The 17,813-nt window shown below is 35.4% G+C and overlaps 1 protein-coding gene across 1 annotated transcript; it reads left to right on the top strand.

Annotated features, from left to right (window-relative positions):
* The first annotated feature begins 228 nt into the window (after positions 1-228).
* Positions 229-17,378, top strand: TDO2 (tryptophan 2,3-dioxygenase). Its single transcript, XM_032248590.1, has 12 exons — positions 229-340; positions 565-670; positions 1,907-1,997; positions 4,551-4,621; positions 5,912-6,039; positions 6,948-7,134; positions 8,579-8,686; positions 11,537-11,648; positions 13,203-13,260; positions 14,403-14,482; positions 15,139-15,229; positions 16,813-17,378. The coding sequence occupies exons 1-12, from the start codon at positions 306-308 to the stop codon at positions 16,964-16,966; spliced, it is 1,221 nt and encodes a 406-aa protein (XP_032104481.1). The 5' UTR covers positions 229-305; the 3' UTR covers positions 16,967-17,378.
* Positions 17,379-17,813: the final 435 nt, after the last annotated feature.

Raw genomic sequence — 17,813 nt, 5'->3', positions numbered from 1 at the left:
TGATTCATTGGATGTTTGTTACTTTGAATGTAAAAGCAGAACTTGGCAAGTCATATGACTCAATTTGGCAGATCACTCACTCTTAGCAAACAAACTGTTCCCAACATAAATCCACTCTAAAGTTGACAGAGGTTCGGTTCTGTACCAATGGAAATGAGAAGTTAGCTAAGAGTACAAGAAGTATGCTGATTGGCTGGTGCAGGGTAAGCAGGATACATAAAAGGCACCTTTAGAACATTTGGGAAGATCAATGATAACATCTGCCTAGAGTCAAACCTCGGTGCTTCAGACGGTTCCTATTCACCATGAGTGGGTGCCCATTTTTAGGAAATAACTTTGGGTGAGTATTTACCTTTATTCTTAGTGGGTTTAGGCTCTTAGAAGCATCAAGTGTGAACATTTTAATTTCTGAATTTAAGAAGCATTGAAAACGGTCACCTTTATTCCTTTGTCTAACAATCTACTCTAAAGAAAATTTGCAACGAGAATTTTAATCATCCATATCATTAGTTAGCTGTGTTTCCTAATGCACTATTTTTCTTTCTTGATTTATTAAATTTGCAGATATGCTTCAAAAAATCTCCCTTTAGAAGGCAGTGAAGAGGACAAATCACAAACTGGTGTGAATAGAGCCAGCAAAGGAGGTCTTATCTATGGGAACTACCTGCATGTAAGTGGCAGGGTCCTTACAGGGTTTGGTGTCCATTGCTAGGCACTCAATTCTGCCAAGTGACTTTTTTTTTTTTTTTTTTGAGACGGAGTCTCGCTCTTGTTACCCAGGCTGGATGGAGTGCAATGGCGCGATCTCGGCTCACCGCAACCTCCGCCTCCTGGGTTCAGGCAATTCTCCTGCCTCAGCCTCCTGAGTAGCTGGGATTACAGGCACGCACCACCATGCCCAGCTAATTTTTTGTAGTTTTAGTAGAGACGAGGTTTCACCATGTTAACCAGGATGGTCTCAATCTCTTGACCTCGTGATCCACCCGCCTCGGCCTCCCAAAGTGCTGGGATTACAGGCGTGAGCCGCCGCGCCCGGCCGCCAAGTGACTTTTTAATGATTTTGTTTATTGGATTTTTTTTTTCTCAGTCACCAATCATTTTCTGGACCTAAGGATATCCCTCTTCATAAACATTTTTACATTTTCAACATTCTTTAGGATAATTCAAGAGACTTATAGTAGAAAATTCATCTCCAGTGGAAGTAAAAGCAGAGAATTCAGAATCTGGGCAGAGGTGTATACATGATAAGATACAATGTGGATAATTTGCAGGCATTGGGCAACTTGTATACATAAGACACGATTAATAAATGCCAGCCTAGATAACTGCCAATGCATGTTGAAAAAATTCTCTTTTAATTCTCTTATAGTAGAGTAGTTAAAGGCACATGGATAATTTTCTTGATATCTTTAACATATAAAGAGGGATGTTAACAAACAAGGTAATTGGGGATTACTCTGGGCCAAGTTTCAGCCTGGTTCATCTTCTATTTTTTTTTTTTAAGCAAAACGATTAGAGTCCTTGATGGATGAACTGATAAAGAATGTTAAGATGTTCCTTGAATAAGCCCTTCAGGGGAATAAAAGTATGGGAAATGCATAGTCAGCTCAGCAAGTTTTGAAACTTTCATCATATTCATTTCATGAGAAGGGATGTGACTTCTCAAAGAGCATAATAGGATGTATTATGATCAAATCCTACCAAAAGGAAATTTTCTGAGAAGAAAAAAATCACAAATTCAATTCACTCTTTATGATGAGATTCATTGCTTAAAAGAAAATAGATTGGTTTCTGAGCATTTTGGGTTTGGAGGTACACTTTTCATTTTCATATTCTACTTCTTTACTAAAGTTGATAAAAACAAAGTTCTGCAATTTCAGACAGGCTTTTTATTTTTCATTTCAAGTTGGAAAAAGTTTTGAATGCACAAGAACTGCAAAGTGAAATAAAAGGAAATAAAATCCATGATGAACATCTTTTTATTATAACTCATCAAGGTAAGTTGCACAAAGGGTTTGGACAGTAACTATTCCACAGGCATTTCTCATTGATAATGAGGAAAGTTACAATTTTTAAACTATACAATGATGAAAGATCATGGAATTAACTGTTAGAAATGTTATTTTGCTGCCAGATAAATTCTCGTAGAACCTAGGTAAGGATTTACATAGCCATCTTTATGCTATCTCACTGCTAACTGGGTGAAGTAGGACTTTAGCTTTGTTCTTAATTCCAAGGGGACTTTCTGCCTCTTAGAATTTCACAAAGAATTCGCAAGTGAAGATGTTATTCCTTCTCACCTTGGAACACTAAAAAACTATTTTCAAGATTATTGAAATTTATGGTGGATTGACATAATCCTGTAACAATCTGGTAATAAACAAAAATGTGAATTTTGTCCAAAAATGTATGTTTATCATTTCCAGATTTCTATAATAATTTCTGGGCAGTGTTTTTTTTAGCCCACGTGTCCATGACTTTACAAGTTTAGAAGGTCTCTGAATTCTGAAATTATGCACAAATTTTCATGAATATTATCTTTCAGAGGTCTGTGACCCCAAAATATTAGTAACATTGACTCTTAGCTTTTCAGTGCCACTATACTGTCCTCTGAATGACTGGAGCCCAGTCACTCCTGACTGCCAGTGCCCCACATCTACCAATTCTCTGTGTTCTTTCCCAAATGGGTGCTTTCCAAACTGATTGACTAAATTAATAAATTATTTCAAGTAAAGAAATTAAAAGTAAAAAAATTGGCTTAATGTGTCAGTTCTCCTGTTTTTATGTTTATACTTTTATTGGTGGCTTATGCCAACGAAAATCAGTAAGAGAAGAATCATTGTATGGTAGTAGAAATTAGATAAATTAGGAATTTCAAAATTGTTTGGAATCTCAATTCTATTTTAAATTGTGTGACTTTGGTCAAGTTGCTTGATCACAGGACTTCCATTTACTCATATGTAAAATGGAGAGAATTGCTGATGCTCTCACTTATAGAGTTTCTATGAAGATAAATGAGATAACCTGCATTAAGCACTTAGCCTGAGGTATAGTACTTAATAAACATGCAACAAATGGTAGCTATCATTATTTTATAAAAACACTTTTCTTCTATTCTTTAGTTATAATATGTATCCAGTGGTTAAAAACCTATGACTTTTTAACATAGGGTTAAAAAGATACACATAAACTGAGCAATAAATACTTAGTTGTTCTTTGCTCAAATATAAAAATTAGGTCCTCCAAAGTCTCCTTAAACATAACTTAAAGTTATAATTGGATTCTCTTAGCATCGAAACAAGACCTTTATCCATATGATAGAGCCAAATAGTATGCACTAAAGATCTCTAAGATGATTGATTTCCTATGCTGATCTAATTATTACATTGTTTATTTAATTTATTCATAAAATAATCACCCAATGTTTACTTTCTGCCTAACAGCGTGCTAGGTACTGAAGAAAAATGGATGAATATGAGCAATTCCTTAGTTTTTAGTGGCATGGAATACTATGGGAAGGACAAGCCAATGGGAGAACCGTTTATATTTGCTATGAATCATCTGGTAACACAAGGAGTCAAAATGTCTCTCCATGTCTATCGTACTGCTTTAAGTCTTAAGGTTTTGAAGCATAGGTTTCTAATTGTAGATGGGTAACTGATCATTTTACAAATGAGTCAGTTGAAGTTAAATAAAGTGGTTTTGTCCCAATTGACATAATCACTAACTTCAAATAGATTGATTTCAACTATGCTTCTTCCAATATGTCATTATTATATCACTTTTCTTTGATGCCAATGTCATTGTTTGACAGCCCCTAGTAAAAGGAGAGAACAAACTTAATCTTTCAAGTGAAAAACTTTGGGAGGATTGGAGTTTAAACAAATAAACCTTGGACTCATGGAAATTGTGAAAGACCGATCTGCTGGATAATGTGAACTCAATTGCAACAAAGTTGCCCCTGGGAATTAGCTGTGACAGTCATATGAAGCTTTGCCATTTTCATTTCGCTACAAACATCTGGCCACTTCCCTATATGTCCTAAGTCTATGAGTTGCTAGGATTTTCACAAATGAAACAAAAAGACAAAATGCTGAATTTTAAGTAACTTAGCTTTGTATTTTCAAGTTCTTAAAATCCTACAGTCTTTCATTTAGGTTAGGAAATACTAATTTCTCAGTTTGTGGTTTGTGGTTGAAGTTGATTATCACTCTGCTTCCTCACATACTTCCAGCTTTCATAGAGGAAGCTAAATTAGGCTATATGCTATATCCTCAAAGACCTAAAAAATGCATTTGCTGAGAGTAATTACTGATAATGAATATGAAGCATTAGGTAACATGCCTAGCATATTAAAACATTTAATAAAAGGAGGCTATTTCAACTTTAACACTAACATTGATTTCTGGCATACAATGGGATATTTACATTTACTGATTTTAAGATAATATTTTAATTTCTCTTTCAATATAATAACCATATTTTTCATATAATAGGGGTCAAAAAGGCTCCCATAACTTTCCAATTGACAAATAATTTCCTTGTTACAGCTTATGAACTCTGGTTTAAGCAAATCCTCTGGGAATTGGATTCTGTTCGAGAGATCTTTCAGAATGGCCATGTAAGTTCTTAGGTCACAATGTTGGTTTCATATATATTTTTGGAAGATTTGGAAAGTATTATAAATGAGAGAAAAACATTAACACCAAATTGTGGCCTTACTGCTCAATGTTAAAAACAAACAAACATTTTCTGAATGAATGAGGAGTTCAGTCATATTTTCCCATTGCTACTCCAGAATTACATGTGACTTTAAGGTTCCTCTCAAATTCCAGTTTCAAGCCCCTTGTTTAGAACTCATTTCCACCCACAAAGATGTTATAAATGATGGTGGATTCCCAAGCTAATAGGGATCCTTTAATGAAGAGGTACTAGAGTTGTATTTCTGGTGAATATTAGCTGCAGGAAGATGGGAGCAATAATAAAGAAAGTGAAAAAGAAAGAGGAAGAGGCAGTAGAGAAAGAGCAGTGGGAGGAAGAAAAAGAGGAAGAAAAGGGGGAAAGGGAGAATGGGGAAGAAAAGGACAGGAGGGCAAAGAGTGAGAGGAGAGGAGGGAAAGCTTCCGGAGTTTGAGCGGCACTTCATCTCCCACGCCACCTCCTCTTGCCATGGCCGCTGAGGATCCTGCCTTTTTGTTTTTTTTTTTATTCTTGAGATTAAAGACACTCAATCTTTAACCTTGAAGGGCGGCAAAAGGTCAGCTATGCTGTCAACATAGAAGTCAGGGACCATTTTCTTCTTAGACACGCAGTCATTTTCCTGATTACTCTTCACATCCCCTACTTCGGTGAGGGTCAGAATGGTCTTGAGGCCACAAGTGACGCCCAGGAGGATGTCTGTGTCCAGGCGGTCTACTGGATAAGCTCCCAAGAAGGCCTAGGGGCAAGAGCACACACATACAGATGGGACTTTTCTTGCATGTGTGAATCCACTTTCCATCCATGTCAGGGGCAACTTTGGCCCTCAGTAAAGATTAGATGGTCCACGTGTTGTTTAATCCTCACCAAGAATTTCCTGTGTTATCTTGACCTCCCTTCTTTGAAACAAAACTAAAAGAGAAACTTGTTTTGAAATCAGTGGGGGGTTGTATTCTAGAATTTACTTTTATCTTGCTTCTATATAATTTTCTATAGTCAAAGAAAGAAAAAAAATCCATATTTTGCAGAAATTCCTTGCACGCAATTCAGAACTGTTATTAGTTCAACATACCCTCTTGGTAAATTTTTGTTTCAGAGTTCCCTTCTAAAACAAAATTAGAGACGAAATGAATGGGAATGCAGTGTCATTGTTCATTTTGTATTTTCTAGAGGTGAGCATTGCTAACTCAGTGTTTCATTTCTTAACCATCAGGTCAGAGATGAAAGGAACATGCTTAAGGTTGTTTCTCGGATGCACCGGGTGGCAGTGATCCTTAAACTGTTGGTGCAGCAGTTTTCCATTCTCGAGACGATGACAGCCTTGGACTTCAATGACTTCAGGTGTGTACCTCTGGCATTTTAAAAAATGTGATGAAGTTTACTTTCTCATTTCAGCGGGGTAAAAGGAGCAAGTGTGTGTTGTGTGCCATGAGGAGCCTGTCTTACTAACACTTTGTCACTATATGGACCTAGGGGTCTTTAATCACAAAGCATTTGAGAAGTTATTAAAAATATTTTATTATTCATTTTTACCTGAAAGCATAATATGATTAATTAATTTAAATTCTTCACTGTGTGTCCTGTGTTTCTCCAAAAAAAATTTTAGGCAACTTCGCACATTGACTAAAATACATGTAATTACATTTGAAAAATACAAAAACTAAAAACAGGAATGATATATACAGAAGCATGTCAATCAAAGTAGAAGTTATGAATTAAACCATAACGTTTAACTATACATTTCAAGGTAATACCATATAGGTAGCTTTTTTTCTTACCAAAATATGAGAAGAAAAAATTTTAAGAACCTGTCATTGGATGTAGGATGTAACAAGCAAGGTCCTGAATATGGCTGACAAAGGAAAAGTAGAGGTCGTGGTGAATTTAAAACATTAAAGTCTTAGCAGCAACAAAATGAAAGACATTCCCAAGGATGTAACATGGGGAGTGGGAGTAATAACATTTTTTGATATTCGATGATGTTTAAGTAGCTCATTTTTCTTATTTCAATAACAGCCAAATCACAGGTCTAACACTAGACAGTTGTGTGCATTTGCTCTTGATATCCAGGAGAGTAAAACTGACTGTTTCTTACAGTAGAATAAACCATTATGGTGATTGATAACCTGAAGTCTTTTCTCTTCTCTTCCCTCACCTCCCCTCCCCTCCTCCCCACTCTCCTCCTCTCCTCTCTCCTCTCTCTTCTCTTCTATTCGCCTTGCCTTACCTCCCCCCATTTAATCTCAAAGAGAGTACTTATCTCCAGCATCAGGCTTCCAGAGTTTGCAATTCCGACTGTTAGAAAACAAGATAGGTGTTCTTCAGAACATGAGAGTCCCTTATAACAGAAGACATTATCGTGATAACTTCAAAGGAGAAAATAATGAACTGCTACTTAAGTCTGAGCAAGAAAAGACGCTTCTGCAATTAGTGGAGGTATGGGCTCACATATAATTTCTAAAGTTTAAATCAATACATTTTCTTAATTTAGCTTTTGCTAAGTCAGAATTTTAAAAACGTATCAAAATTGAGTTACATTCATTGGATATAAGGATAGAAAGAATTCATAAAAATACTTGAATCTGTTCATTCATGTTACTAAAATATTGAAAATGTCAAGGACCCTGCTGAGAACTTCAGAAATACTTATGTAATCAATTGTATGTTAAATATTTAATAACCTCATCATCTCAATAAAACAATTCCTTAAACATCCCTACTAAGTAACACTTAATTAGCTGATTTTTAGACTGAGTATGATTATTTAGTGAGCGTTATTATTTTAAAATATTCTGTAATTGAAAATTTCCAGTTATTTAGTATTTTTCTGAGCTGAACTAAATTACTAAGAATATACACCACAGAAAATTTTCCCTTCATATCCAAATTCCCTAAAGGTGTATACGAGCCTTCAGGAATTATTATTTTTTTCTTCAAAAATAGATTACTATTATTATTATTTTTGTATTTTTAGTAGAGATAGGGTTTTATCATATTAGTCAGGTTGGATGATCTCAATCTCCTGACCTTGTGCTTCGCCCACCTCAGCTCCCAAAGTCCTGGGATTACAGGGGTGAGCCACCGTGCCCAGCCCAAAACTAGATTGTTAAACAAAGATTGTATTGACCTGGTTTTCATTACAAAACCTTTTCTTTTGTGAATTTACTTTTACTGTGTTGAATTACATTCTGCTCATTAATCCCCTGGGTATTGTAAATGTGGATTTAGGTTAATGTATTAAATATAATGCCAAATAATGGCATGTAAGAATAGGGAGAAAAATAATTACAAAACTAATTTCATATTTATAATAAGTATGAGTTAAATGAGGACCCACAGAGGCACGTAAATTTAGTTGTATTTCTAGATTTAAAAATATTTTAAAATCTCAAAGTAATTGCATGGATGGTTAATTTCAAAGTTGCTAAGTATACAGAGCCCACGAATTTAGAAGCGATCATATCTTATACAAATCATAATTTCTTCAGTTCCTAAGACATAAAGTAAATTGAGAATAAATCAGAAGATATCAGTAAAATAATTATTAGGAGTATACTCTTTATATACGTTTAGATAGAACATATGTTTAGATACGTTTATAGATTTCTAGAAGACAATTGGAATTTCTGTAATCATATATTTCTTAAGAAGTAAAGAATAAACATTATTAACCGTTGCTATAAAAATTAAGAAAACTGAATATATTATTTCATAAATGAAGATATCAAAGAGAAACAAAAAAAATTTACAAATAAAACTTGTAGCATATGTTTCTGGAAACCATGAAGATTTCTTGTTTCAAGTTTATATATGTCAGTTACAATGCATTTTACATAGTTTAAATTTTGTCATGTATTCACTTAAAAAATGTTTATTTAAGGCATGGCTGGAAAGAACCCCAGGTTTAGAGCCAGATGGATTTAACTTCTGGGGAAAGTTAGAAAAAAATATCACCAAAGGCCTAGAAGCGGAATTCATAAGGATTCAGGTATTTAATACAGAAATATTCAGAATTTTATTTTAATTATTTTTTTGCTTTTCCCTTAGCCTTTCGTTTTCTTCATATTTTTTTTCTTTCACAAATGTATTTTCTTGGACCATATTACACGATTGATTTAACTTTCTTTATGTGGGATAAATGTTATACTAAAATAAGACCTTTGTTGGAAGGGAGATTTTGTCTATGATAAGTAGCTGAAATTAATTACTTTTTCATTTCCATTGAAAATTCTATATTAGGACCAATTCTAAACAGAACTAGGCCCACAATGGACCAACCAACCAAATCTCTTCGGCCCTGTAACTTTGCTTTCGCTTTTGTATATTTTCTGGGTGCTTTCTGGCAGTTCTCAGACAATGTCAGTTTTCTCCTACTTAAAAGATGCTATTGATTGCCCATTGCCCTAATCTTACAGATCTCTCATCCTCTTTGCATGACTAAATTTCCAGGAAGAGTTGTTTATATTCTACGTCTTGGGAGGCTGCATCAGGTAGTGCTTAAAGCATAGACTTCAAAGTCACAGTACTTGCACTCCTTAACAACTATGTGACAGGTAACAAGTGACTGCGCCTGTCTTTGCCTATCTTTCAGCATTGGCAAAATAGAAAAATAAGAATATCTAACTTTTAAGACTACGATGAACAGGAAATTAAATATTTGTAAAGTGTTGAGAACGGAGTCAGAATAGTTACTTATCTCCCTCAGCTTACTTCAAGCTGTCCTCCTGTACCATCATTCTCAAGTGCCATCATGTACATAAATCCAATGGCCATTTTATTTATTTATTTATTTATTTATTCATTTTGAAATGGAGTCTCACTCTGTTGCCCAGGCTGGAGTGCAGTGGTCAAATCTCGGCTCACCGCAACTTCTGCCTACCGGGTTCAAGTACTTCTCCTGCCTTAGCCTCCCAAGTAGCTGGAATAACAGGACCCTGCCACCATGTCCAGCCAATTTTTGTGTTTTTAGTAAAGTCGGGGTTTTGCCATGTTGGTCAGTCTGGTCTTGAACTCCTGACCCCTGGTGATCCACCCACCTGGGACTCCCATTGTGCTGGGATTACAGGTGTGAGCCACCACGCCTGGCCCCATGGCCATTTTTAATCTTAACTTAGTTGACCTCACAGAATCATTCATTGCTAATGACTACACTTATTCTTTCTTGAACATTCTTTTCTCTTGGATTTAGCACACACCATCAAGTTTGCTTCTAATTCTGTGGCCCTTATCTCTCTATCTCTTTTATTTGCTCTTATTTCTCACTCAGACCAATAAACGATAGAGTTTTGTAGTGCATTGGCTTAGATCCTTTTTGTTCTATCTCTACACTTTTTTTTTTTTTTTTTTTTGAGACAGAGTCTTGCTCTGTCATCCCCAGGCTGGAGTGCAATAGCATGATCTCGGCTCCCTACAACCTCTGCCTGCTGGGCTCAAGCAATTCTCCTGACAGCCTCCCGGGTAGCTGGGACTACAGGCACGTGCCACCATGCCTGGCTAGTTTTTTGTATTTTTAGTAGAGATGGGGTTTTACCATGTTAGCTAGGATGGTCTCGATCTCCTGACCTTGTGATCCGCCCACCTCAGCCTCCCAAAGTGTTGCGATTACAGGCATGAGCCACTGAGTCTGGCCTCTCCACATTCTTTCATTAGATGAGGTTATTTACACCCACTGCTTGAATATCTACTTAGCCACTATAATTCTCAAACATTTATCTCTGGTTTATATATCCCCTTAGATTTCAGAACATGTATATAATACCTTACTTGATATTTCCTCCTGGTCCTCTCAAAAACACACCAATAGAACCAAACTTGAACATTTCCCTTTCCATCCACTTTTGTACCAACATTGTCTTCTCTGCAAAAAGAATTTTTTCTCCTGTAGTCCATCTAGGCTGTCCTCAGACTCCTATCAATCAGTGATCCTTGGCTCCGCCCTCTTTTTTCACCACTTCTTCAAGCTATCATCAAGTCCTACCAATGTTACCTATTCAGATCTCAAGTATTATCCTTTAATCTACGACTACCACTTAAGTACAACCTGCTATCGCCTTTCACCTGGACTACAATAATCTCTGAACTGTCTTCCCAATATGCCTCTACTTCAATTTAGTCTTCACATTGCAGTCTGAATAATCTTTTCAGAATGCAAATCTGATCACATCTCCCATTTGTGTAAAGCCTTTGATGTCACCCCATTGTTTTTAGAATTAAGATTATAGCATTAATGTGGTCTATAAGGCCTTTTATGATCTCATATTCATGTGGTCAAAGCCATACTGTTTCTTTATTAGCTAAGTTTAGTTCTTTGGATTTATCATCAAGGAGTCTTTTTATGTGTTTTTCTCTGGGCTTGGAATGTTCTTCCCCAACTAACTCCTTTCCATTCTTAAGATCTTGGCTCAGGGAAAATTTCTTTAGGAAGGTCTTTCCTAGACTTCTTATTACTTAAAGTTATGACACCAATGCTGCTTCTGCATAGTATAGTCTATGGTTGCAATTTAATGCCTGGGTGATTAATTGTTCAATGTCTTATTCCTACCAGATAATACCTGTATAATATCAGGACACTCAATTTTTGCTCACAGTTTCATCTCTATCATTTAAACTTAAATAAAAGGATAGAAATAATTTAAACTCAAATAAAAGGGTAGAATCATTGAGTGTGTGAAAGATTCCTTCTCATAAGACATAATTTCCAAATAGTAATGTTAGATGACACAGTAAATATTGAAAGGACATCATTCCTACAACCACAAGTCTCTTTCTTATAAGCAAAGTTTTCTAAAATATCGATCTATTCTCTCTCGGGATTATTAATGCCATATTTTTCCTGAAGGCTAAGGAAGAGTCTGAAGAAAAAGAGGAACAGGTGGCTGAATTTCAGAAGCACAAAGAGGTGCTACTGTCCTTATTTGATGAGAAACGTCATGAATATCTTCTTAGTAGAGGTAGGTATTTTTAATTTATGAATCTTTTCCCTGGAATGTGTGAATATGAGATCAAGATTTAATTTTATAAGACTATCAAGCCTTAATTGGGGGAAATAGAATGAAAATTGTGTACCTGTGTAACAATCCTGCACCATCTGCACATGTACTCCAGAACTTTTAATTAAAGTATAATTCAAAGAAAAAGAAAGAAAATTGATATTCTACTGATAGGAACAAAAATTGAGTAAATTTTTTGATAATAAACCTGTTTTAACAGGTTTCTATGCTCAGATTATTTCAAAAACATTAGAAAAAACATGTATAGTCTATGCCAGGTATAAGGATATCAAGATCAATTGCATGTAGTTTCTCAAGTAGTTCACAGCCTAATAGGGACAGAATGAAGACAATTGCTGTAATAATAAACACTGTGGTAGAGGTAAGATAAGGAAGGAATAGCTACTGTGAGAGCAAGTGTTGATGTCGCCCTATTGTTTTAGGATTAAAATAACATCTTTAATGTGGTCTATAAGGCCTTTTACGATCTCATATTCATGTGGTCCAGTCATACTAATTTTCTTCTATTAGCTAAATTTAGTTGTTTGGATTTATCACCAAGGAGTCTTTTTATGTGTTCTTCTCTGAATTTGGAATGTTCTTACATTCCAGTTACGTGGAATGTTCCTGCCCTCTTTCTCTCTTCCTCGCTCTTTTGTGTGTGGGTGAGTTCTTTCATCCAAATCTGCTTGGTTGATCAGGAGACCAGGAAAAGCATACATTTAGACTTTTGGCACAATTGTTACTGAGCCATTAGTTCCTGAAACTTATTGAACAGTAAAAGCAGTAATTTCATTTCTAAACTTTTGTGTTCATTTTGACTTAGAACTTTTACTGTAAAGCATCCCAAACCTTTCTGGAAATGGGCAGAATAAAAGTAAAAGTTCACTTTTATAACAAAAATACAAAACATACCAACATATGAAATTGTATTAAATTTTATAAGCTTAAAGGTTGTTAGCTTCGGTTTTCTTTTAAAACAAACGAACAAACAAACAAACAGACCCTCAGTAAAGAACAGCAAAATCTTGTTTTCCTGTGGCGAGGAGACAGCCTTTCATTAGAGCACACATATATGATTTTACATAATTGTGCTCATTAAAACCAAGCAAACTAATTTCAAGTGAATTAATGAAAGCTACTTTCAAATGATGCTTATAACGCATCACTGCTTTTTTGAAATGAAAGACACATACTGTTTTACTTAGAAAATGCATTTTATTATGAAAGTTAAATATTTTCTAGAAAAATCAGGTTTTCTTAAGATGCTCATTGAAGGTTTTGAGAATTTAAAATATGTACATTTTTAATTTGTTTTTTAAAATCCAATGTTAAAATTGTATTTCAAGTGATAGGTTTACAAATTCAAGCTGAAGGATAAAAAATGTAAACTAAAACTTATATTGTTTTCTAAATACATGTACTCCATTAATTTTTTTTAAGACGACGATGCCAAATTAATATAAATTTGCCTTAAGGGACCTAACAAATTATCATTTGCTATGTATCGTGCAGGTGAAAGACGGCTGTCATACAGAGCACTTCAGGGAGCATTGATGATATATTTTTACAGGTAAAGCAAATCGGAAGAGAGTCTAAAGTTAAAATTGAGGAGTGGATATGAATTACATATCCAGTATAAAGCCTAAAACTTACAATCATAGTTTAATGCAGTAATTTAGTTTTTGAAGAAAACTTGAAAAATAATAATGAAGTTTTATGAGCCCTTTTTTTTCCCTTTTAAATAGTAAAGGCATAACTTTTTCCCTAAACAGGGTTAGATGGGGTTAAACACCCCACAAATTAATCAAATAACCCTTTTAACTGAATTCTGCGAAACATTATGTAACCCTAAGTGACTTAAATGGCCAAAGTTTACTGTCTCTCAGAGATTCACTCATGAAATGTGTTCTATCATTAAACAATGTTGTAAGGTTATTCCTGTTTAATAAAATAAAAAACTCATGAAGTGAAAATAACTTGTAAACTGTACTACTTGCAGTTTCAATTAAATTGCTTTCAGTGTCTAAAATGTTTCAAGTATTCCTTAAATATTGACTCAATCCTACTATATTGTATAAAGGTTTCATCCTCAGGGTTCATGAATTAAATGTGTCAGAACAATAAATATCACACTAGTAAAAAATACTTCTATTTACATTCTGTCTTACTGCTCTGTATTTATTTAATTTTTAAAATCTTAAGTCTTTCTTCAAAATGGCAACATAAATAAAATCTTTGATTCTTTGCCTAAATTAGAGTAAATGCTAGTCAAGCTTATGTGTCCTAACTAGAAAATATACTGAAAAAGTTGAAGAAATAGATGTAAAAAGAAAAACAGAGATGAAAAGAAATAAAAAGGGGTCTTTCCTTTTGTGTTTTAATATCTTTTCCTAGAGAGTTTGACTACTGTTTTCTGGGAAAGCTGTGATAGTGTACCTGTCTCTCTTTTAATAAGAAGTGTTAGGTGTGACTCTGGGGGATTCCTTCAAGTATATTACATGGAATTTTCTAGACTTCGAATACACACTGCAAGTTGAGTAATATTATTTCATCTTTGAGATGAAGAAACTGAGACTGAGAGAATAAGCCAAAGGTGCCACAGCTCCTCGGTAGCAAAGTTGGCATTTGTTTCCAGGGCCAACTGATTGCAACGCTCATGCTCCTCCTAACACATTCGATTTACTCGAATATTTTCTTCTTTTCTTCCTGTAGGGAAGAGCCTAGATTCCAGGTGCCTTTTCAGTTGCTGACTTATCTTATGGACATAGACTCACTCATGACCAAATGGAGATGTAAGTCCTTTCTGCTCACCCCATGCTGCTGCCACACATGCTGCTCTGTGCTCTTTATCTTGGTCTTTTGCATGTCCTCTTGCCTGCCTTCCCTCTTCCTCCCTCCTTTGTGTGTGGTTGTGCTCTTTCTTACAAATCAGCTTGGCCATCACTCTCTCCCAGGGGCCACTTATCCATGTGCACACTAGGCCCACAGAACTTTTGGGGACTCGTGAAAATGTTTTATTTTAAAATCTGAAGTAAAAAAATAAACTTTAGATCAAAACAAATGTTTTATGAGAGTAAGATGTTTGACATTATGCCAATGCAGTTTAAAATATTTAATTTTAATAGTTTTTTTTTTTTTAAATGAAAGACCCCATAAAGGCAAAGGTGGCACAGGGTTATGAGTCATATTATGGTCCTGATCTCTAATATTGGGTGCATGGGCTAAATGCAATGAAGGATGGAGTGAAATGCATGTAGCCTGAGGCAAGTGGAGTGCTAGGCAACCTCACAGTCTCATCTGGCTCTCACGTATGAGCCTTCCATATGGCCAAGTGTTAGTTGTCAGCATTTTCTCAGAAACAATGATCATTACCAACCCCTTGTTGTTAGAACATTGTGAAACTAATGGAGGGAAAATATCCATGGAGGGAATTTGTGTGTTTGCCTAGATAGCCATGTGTGCATGGTGCACAGAATGCTGGGCAGCAAAGCTGGCACCGGTGGCTCCTCAGGCTATCACTACCTGCGCTCAACCGTGAGGTAGGTGGGGAAATCCTCCTTTCTCCCTGGTGACAGTCACCAACAGTTTGTTTCTCCATCTATACATTTATTACCAAAAAAAAGCCAATTTATTTGCTCCTGTCTGAAACTAACAACAAGTTTGTAGTTAGATTATATTCCATTGCAGTCTTTTGGAGGTAATTTTATAAAATTCTTAATTATGAACCGTCACCGTTTTGATCCTGTATGTAAAGGGGTATGGTACCAACGACTGCATGATACGTGAGGACACAAAGGGTTTAACAGTGCTTACATCCAGGCAGAAAGTCTTCAACCCATTCTGGTTCAAGTTTTGACTAGAGTAAAACATTTATTATTAATTCTGCTAATGTCTTCCTGGCTAGATAAACGACGCAGTTCAAATAGCTTGTTTTCTGACATGACTGTATTTTGAATTAGAAAACCATTTCCATCTACTCCAAAGAGTGCCCTTTTTAGAGTGTTTAGAAGGAAAGAGATAACATTTATTGAGGAGTTAAAATCTGCTAGAGAGGTTTCTAAGGCATGTACATTCTTATTTTGATACTCACAATATCATAGATAAATGGACATATGGATATATCTGGAAACTGGGAAACTTCTGTGGCCCCTTGAAAAGGAAGAATCAATTCAAGAATAAATTAGATGTTTAACTTTAGTCCCTCCCCCAAATCTTTACAGTACATTGCCTTCATCTCTACTGTTATTACCAGATTGGCTGATTTGTAAAATATACAGGTTCAAATTTTCATTATTTTTATACATTTCCACTTTCCCTGGAAATAAATTCTGTAAGCACAAAACAGTCAATAGCGGCCTGTACCACGTGAGCACACACATCAGTGGGTTGTGGGAATAATAAACACAGACAGCATTTCCAGCGTGTTGTCTCATTTTTAAAAAGACTGACTGAAAGGAAGGACTGAAGTTTTCATTTTACAGAGTTACAAACTGGGGCATTGAAGTTTAAACAGCTTGTCAGAGGTCCTTGAATTGTAGGTGACAGATACAGAATTTGAACCCAGATTTATTTGACTTCAAATGCAAATGTTCTTCCTCCATAAAACTACAACCGTTAAGATTGGTAACTAACAACACAAAAGCAATTTCAGTGTTAAAAGCACTCTATAGACATTTATTACTAGTCTAAGATGGCACTGCAATGTATTAATCCCTTCAGAGCAGTTATTTGGCAGCTACTTTTCAGTTGGAAATATTTCCAAATGGGTATCTAAGAACTTTACCTGCTTTAAATTTATTACCTTGTACACCATCCTTTAGAAGTAGGAAATGAGAACACACCCTTGTCTTTATGAAGGTATCAGCAGTACGGCTCTCAGATTTCATATGAACCCCACTGGCCTAAAACACAGTACTGTTTTATGGGCATAAACTTTGCAAATGGAATAAAGCTAGTACTACATAACACCTAATATAATGTAAGATATATACAACATGCAATGTATATTATATTGAATACTAATTAATTATGGAAAATAGCTGAGAAATACATTTTCTAATTGAAAATTTTAAATATTTCATGTCAACCAATGTCACACATCTTCATGTATGTGTTTTTCCAGTGATAGGTACAAGGTATTTGTAGATTTATTTAATCTCTCAACGTACCTGGTTCCCCGACACTGGTTACCGAAGATGAACCCAATAATTCACAAATTTCTATATACAGCGGAATACTGTGATAGCTCCTACTTCAGCAGTGATGAATCAGATTAAAATCATCCGCAAAATCGATGAAGAATACCAGTCGCTCAGCCTATTTTTTATTTTCTGCGAACTTACATAAATACGTAGTTTTAATAAATGTATGTAAATATTGTTCAGCACCACAGTGCTCTCATTTAATTCTGGAAATAATTTAATTACCTCTTGTTTGTGATGAAACTAAGCATTAAGTAGAGAAATAATTCATTTAAACAGTAACATTGTACATAGAGTGTTTTCTTATTAAAAATTCCATTTCCCCTGAGACCTAATGTCACTCCTTAATGTAATTATTATCTCATTGTTTCATACTTTATAAACTTATAAAGTTCAGCTATTTCAAATATTTTATGCAGTAAACTGTGTCATTCTGTACAAAGACTTTCAAACAAAATTAAAAAAATAATAAAGCATTCGCCTTTCTCCCTGTATTGTTTTTGAAACAGTAATAGTATTTGTTTGGAGTCTTAATGACCAAAGACAGAAATCTATCTGAAGTTTGGCTAGAGGAGATATAGTGATGAATTATTAGCTTGGAGAATTCAAATGAACGCTAGCCAGAAAGCCTTAAAAGAGGATCCTGGAAGCTCTGACGTCACAAGGACTGGGCTCAGTTCCTGGAGTGCTATATTCCTGGAACGTTATATTCCTGGAATGCTCGGAGGATCTTTTCTGTCTCATCTCCTCTCCACTGTAGGTGTTGGCTTTATTCTTCCCTGTAGTAGAATGGCTCCTGTCTCAGGCTGGGTCCCAGTTTCCAGCATCATTGAACTCACACAGGGAGAAGCTTCTCCTTCTCCCAGCTCCCGTGCCTGTGTTCTGGGAGGTGGAGTGAACTCCAATGCATGTAGAACTGAGG

This window comes from Sapajus apella, unplaced genomic scaffold, assembly GCF_009761245.1.
Source record: "Sapajus apella isolate SASKATOON/1434 unplaced genomic scaffold, GSC_monkey_1.0 scaffold67, whole genome shotgun sequence".
Lineage (NCBI taxonomy): Eukaryota > Metazoa > Chordata > Mammalia > Primates > Cebidae > Sapajus > Sapajus apella.
This window is presented reverse-complemented; position numbering and strand designations above follow the sequence as displayed.

What these genes read in the sequence shown, in the direction of transcription:
- TDO2 (XM_032248590.1), top strand. Translation starts at nt 306, where the DNA reads ATGAGTGGGTGCCCATTTTTAGGAAATAACTTTGG. An exon ending in CGCTTCTGCAATTAGTGGAG is followed by an intron (nt 7,135 to 8,578) that starts GTATGGGCTCAC and finishes TGTTTATTTAAG; the next exon opens with GCATGGCTGGAAAGAACCCC. An exon ending in TGAATATCTTCTTAGTAGAG is followed by an intron (nt 11,649 to 13,202) that starts GTAGGTATTTTT and finishes TGTATCGTGCAG; the next exon opens with GTGAAAGACGGCTGTCATAC.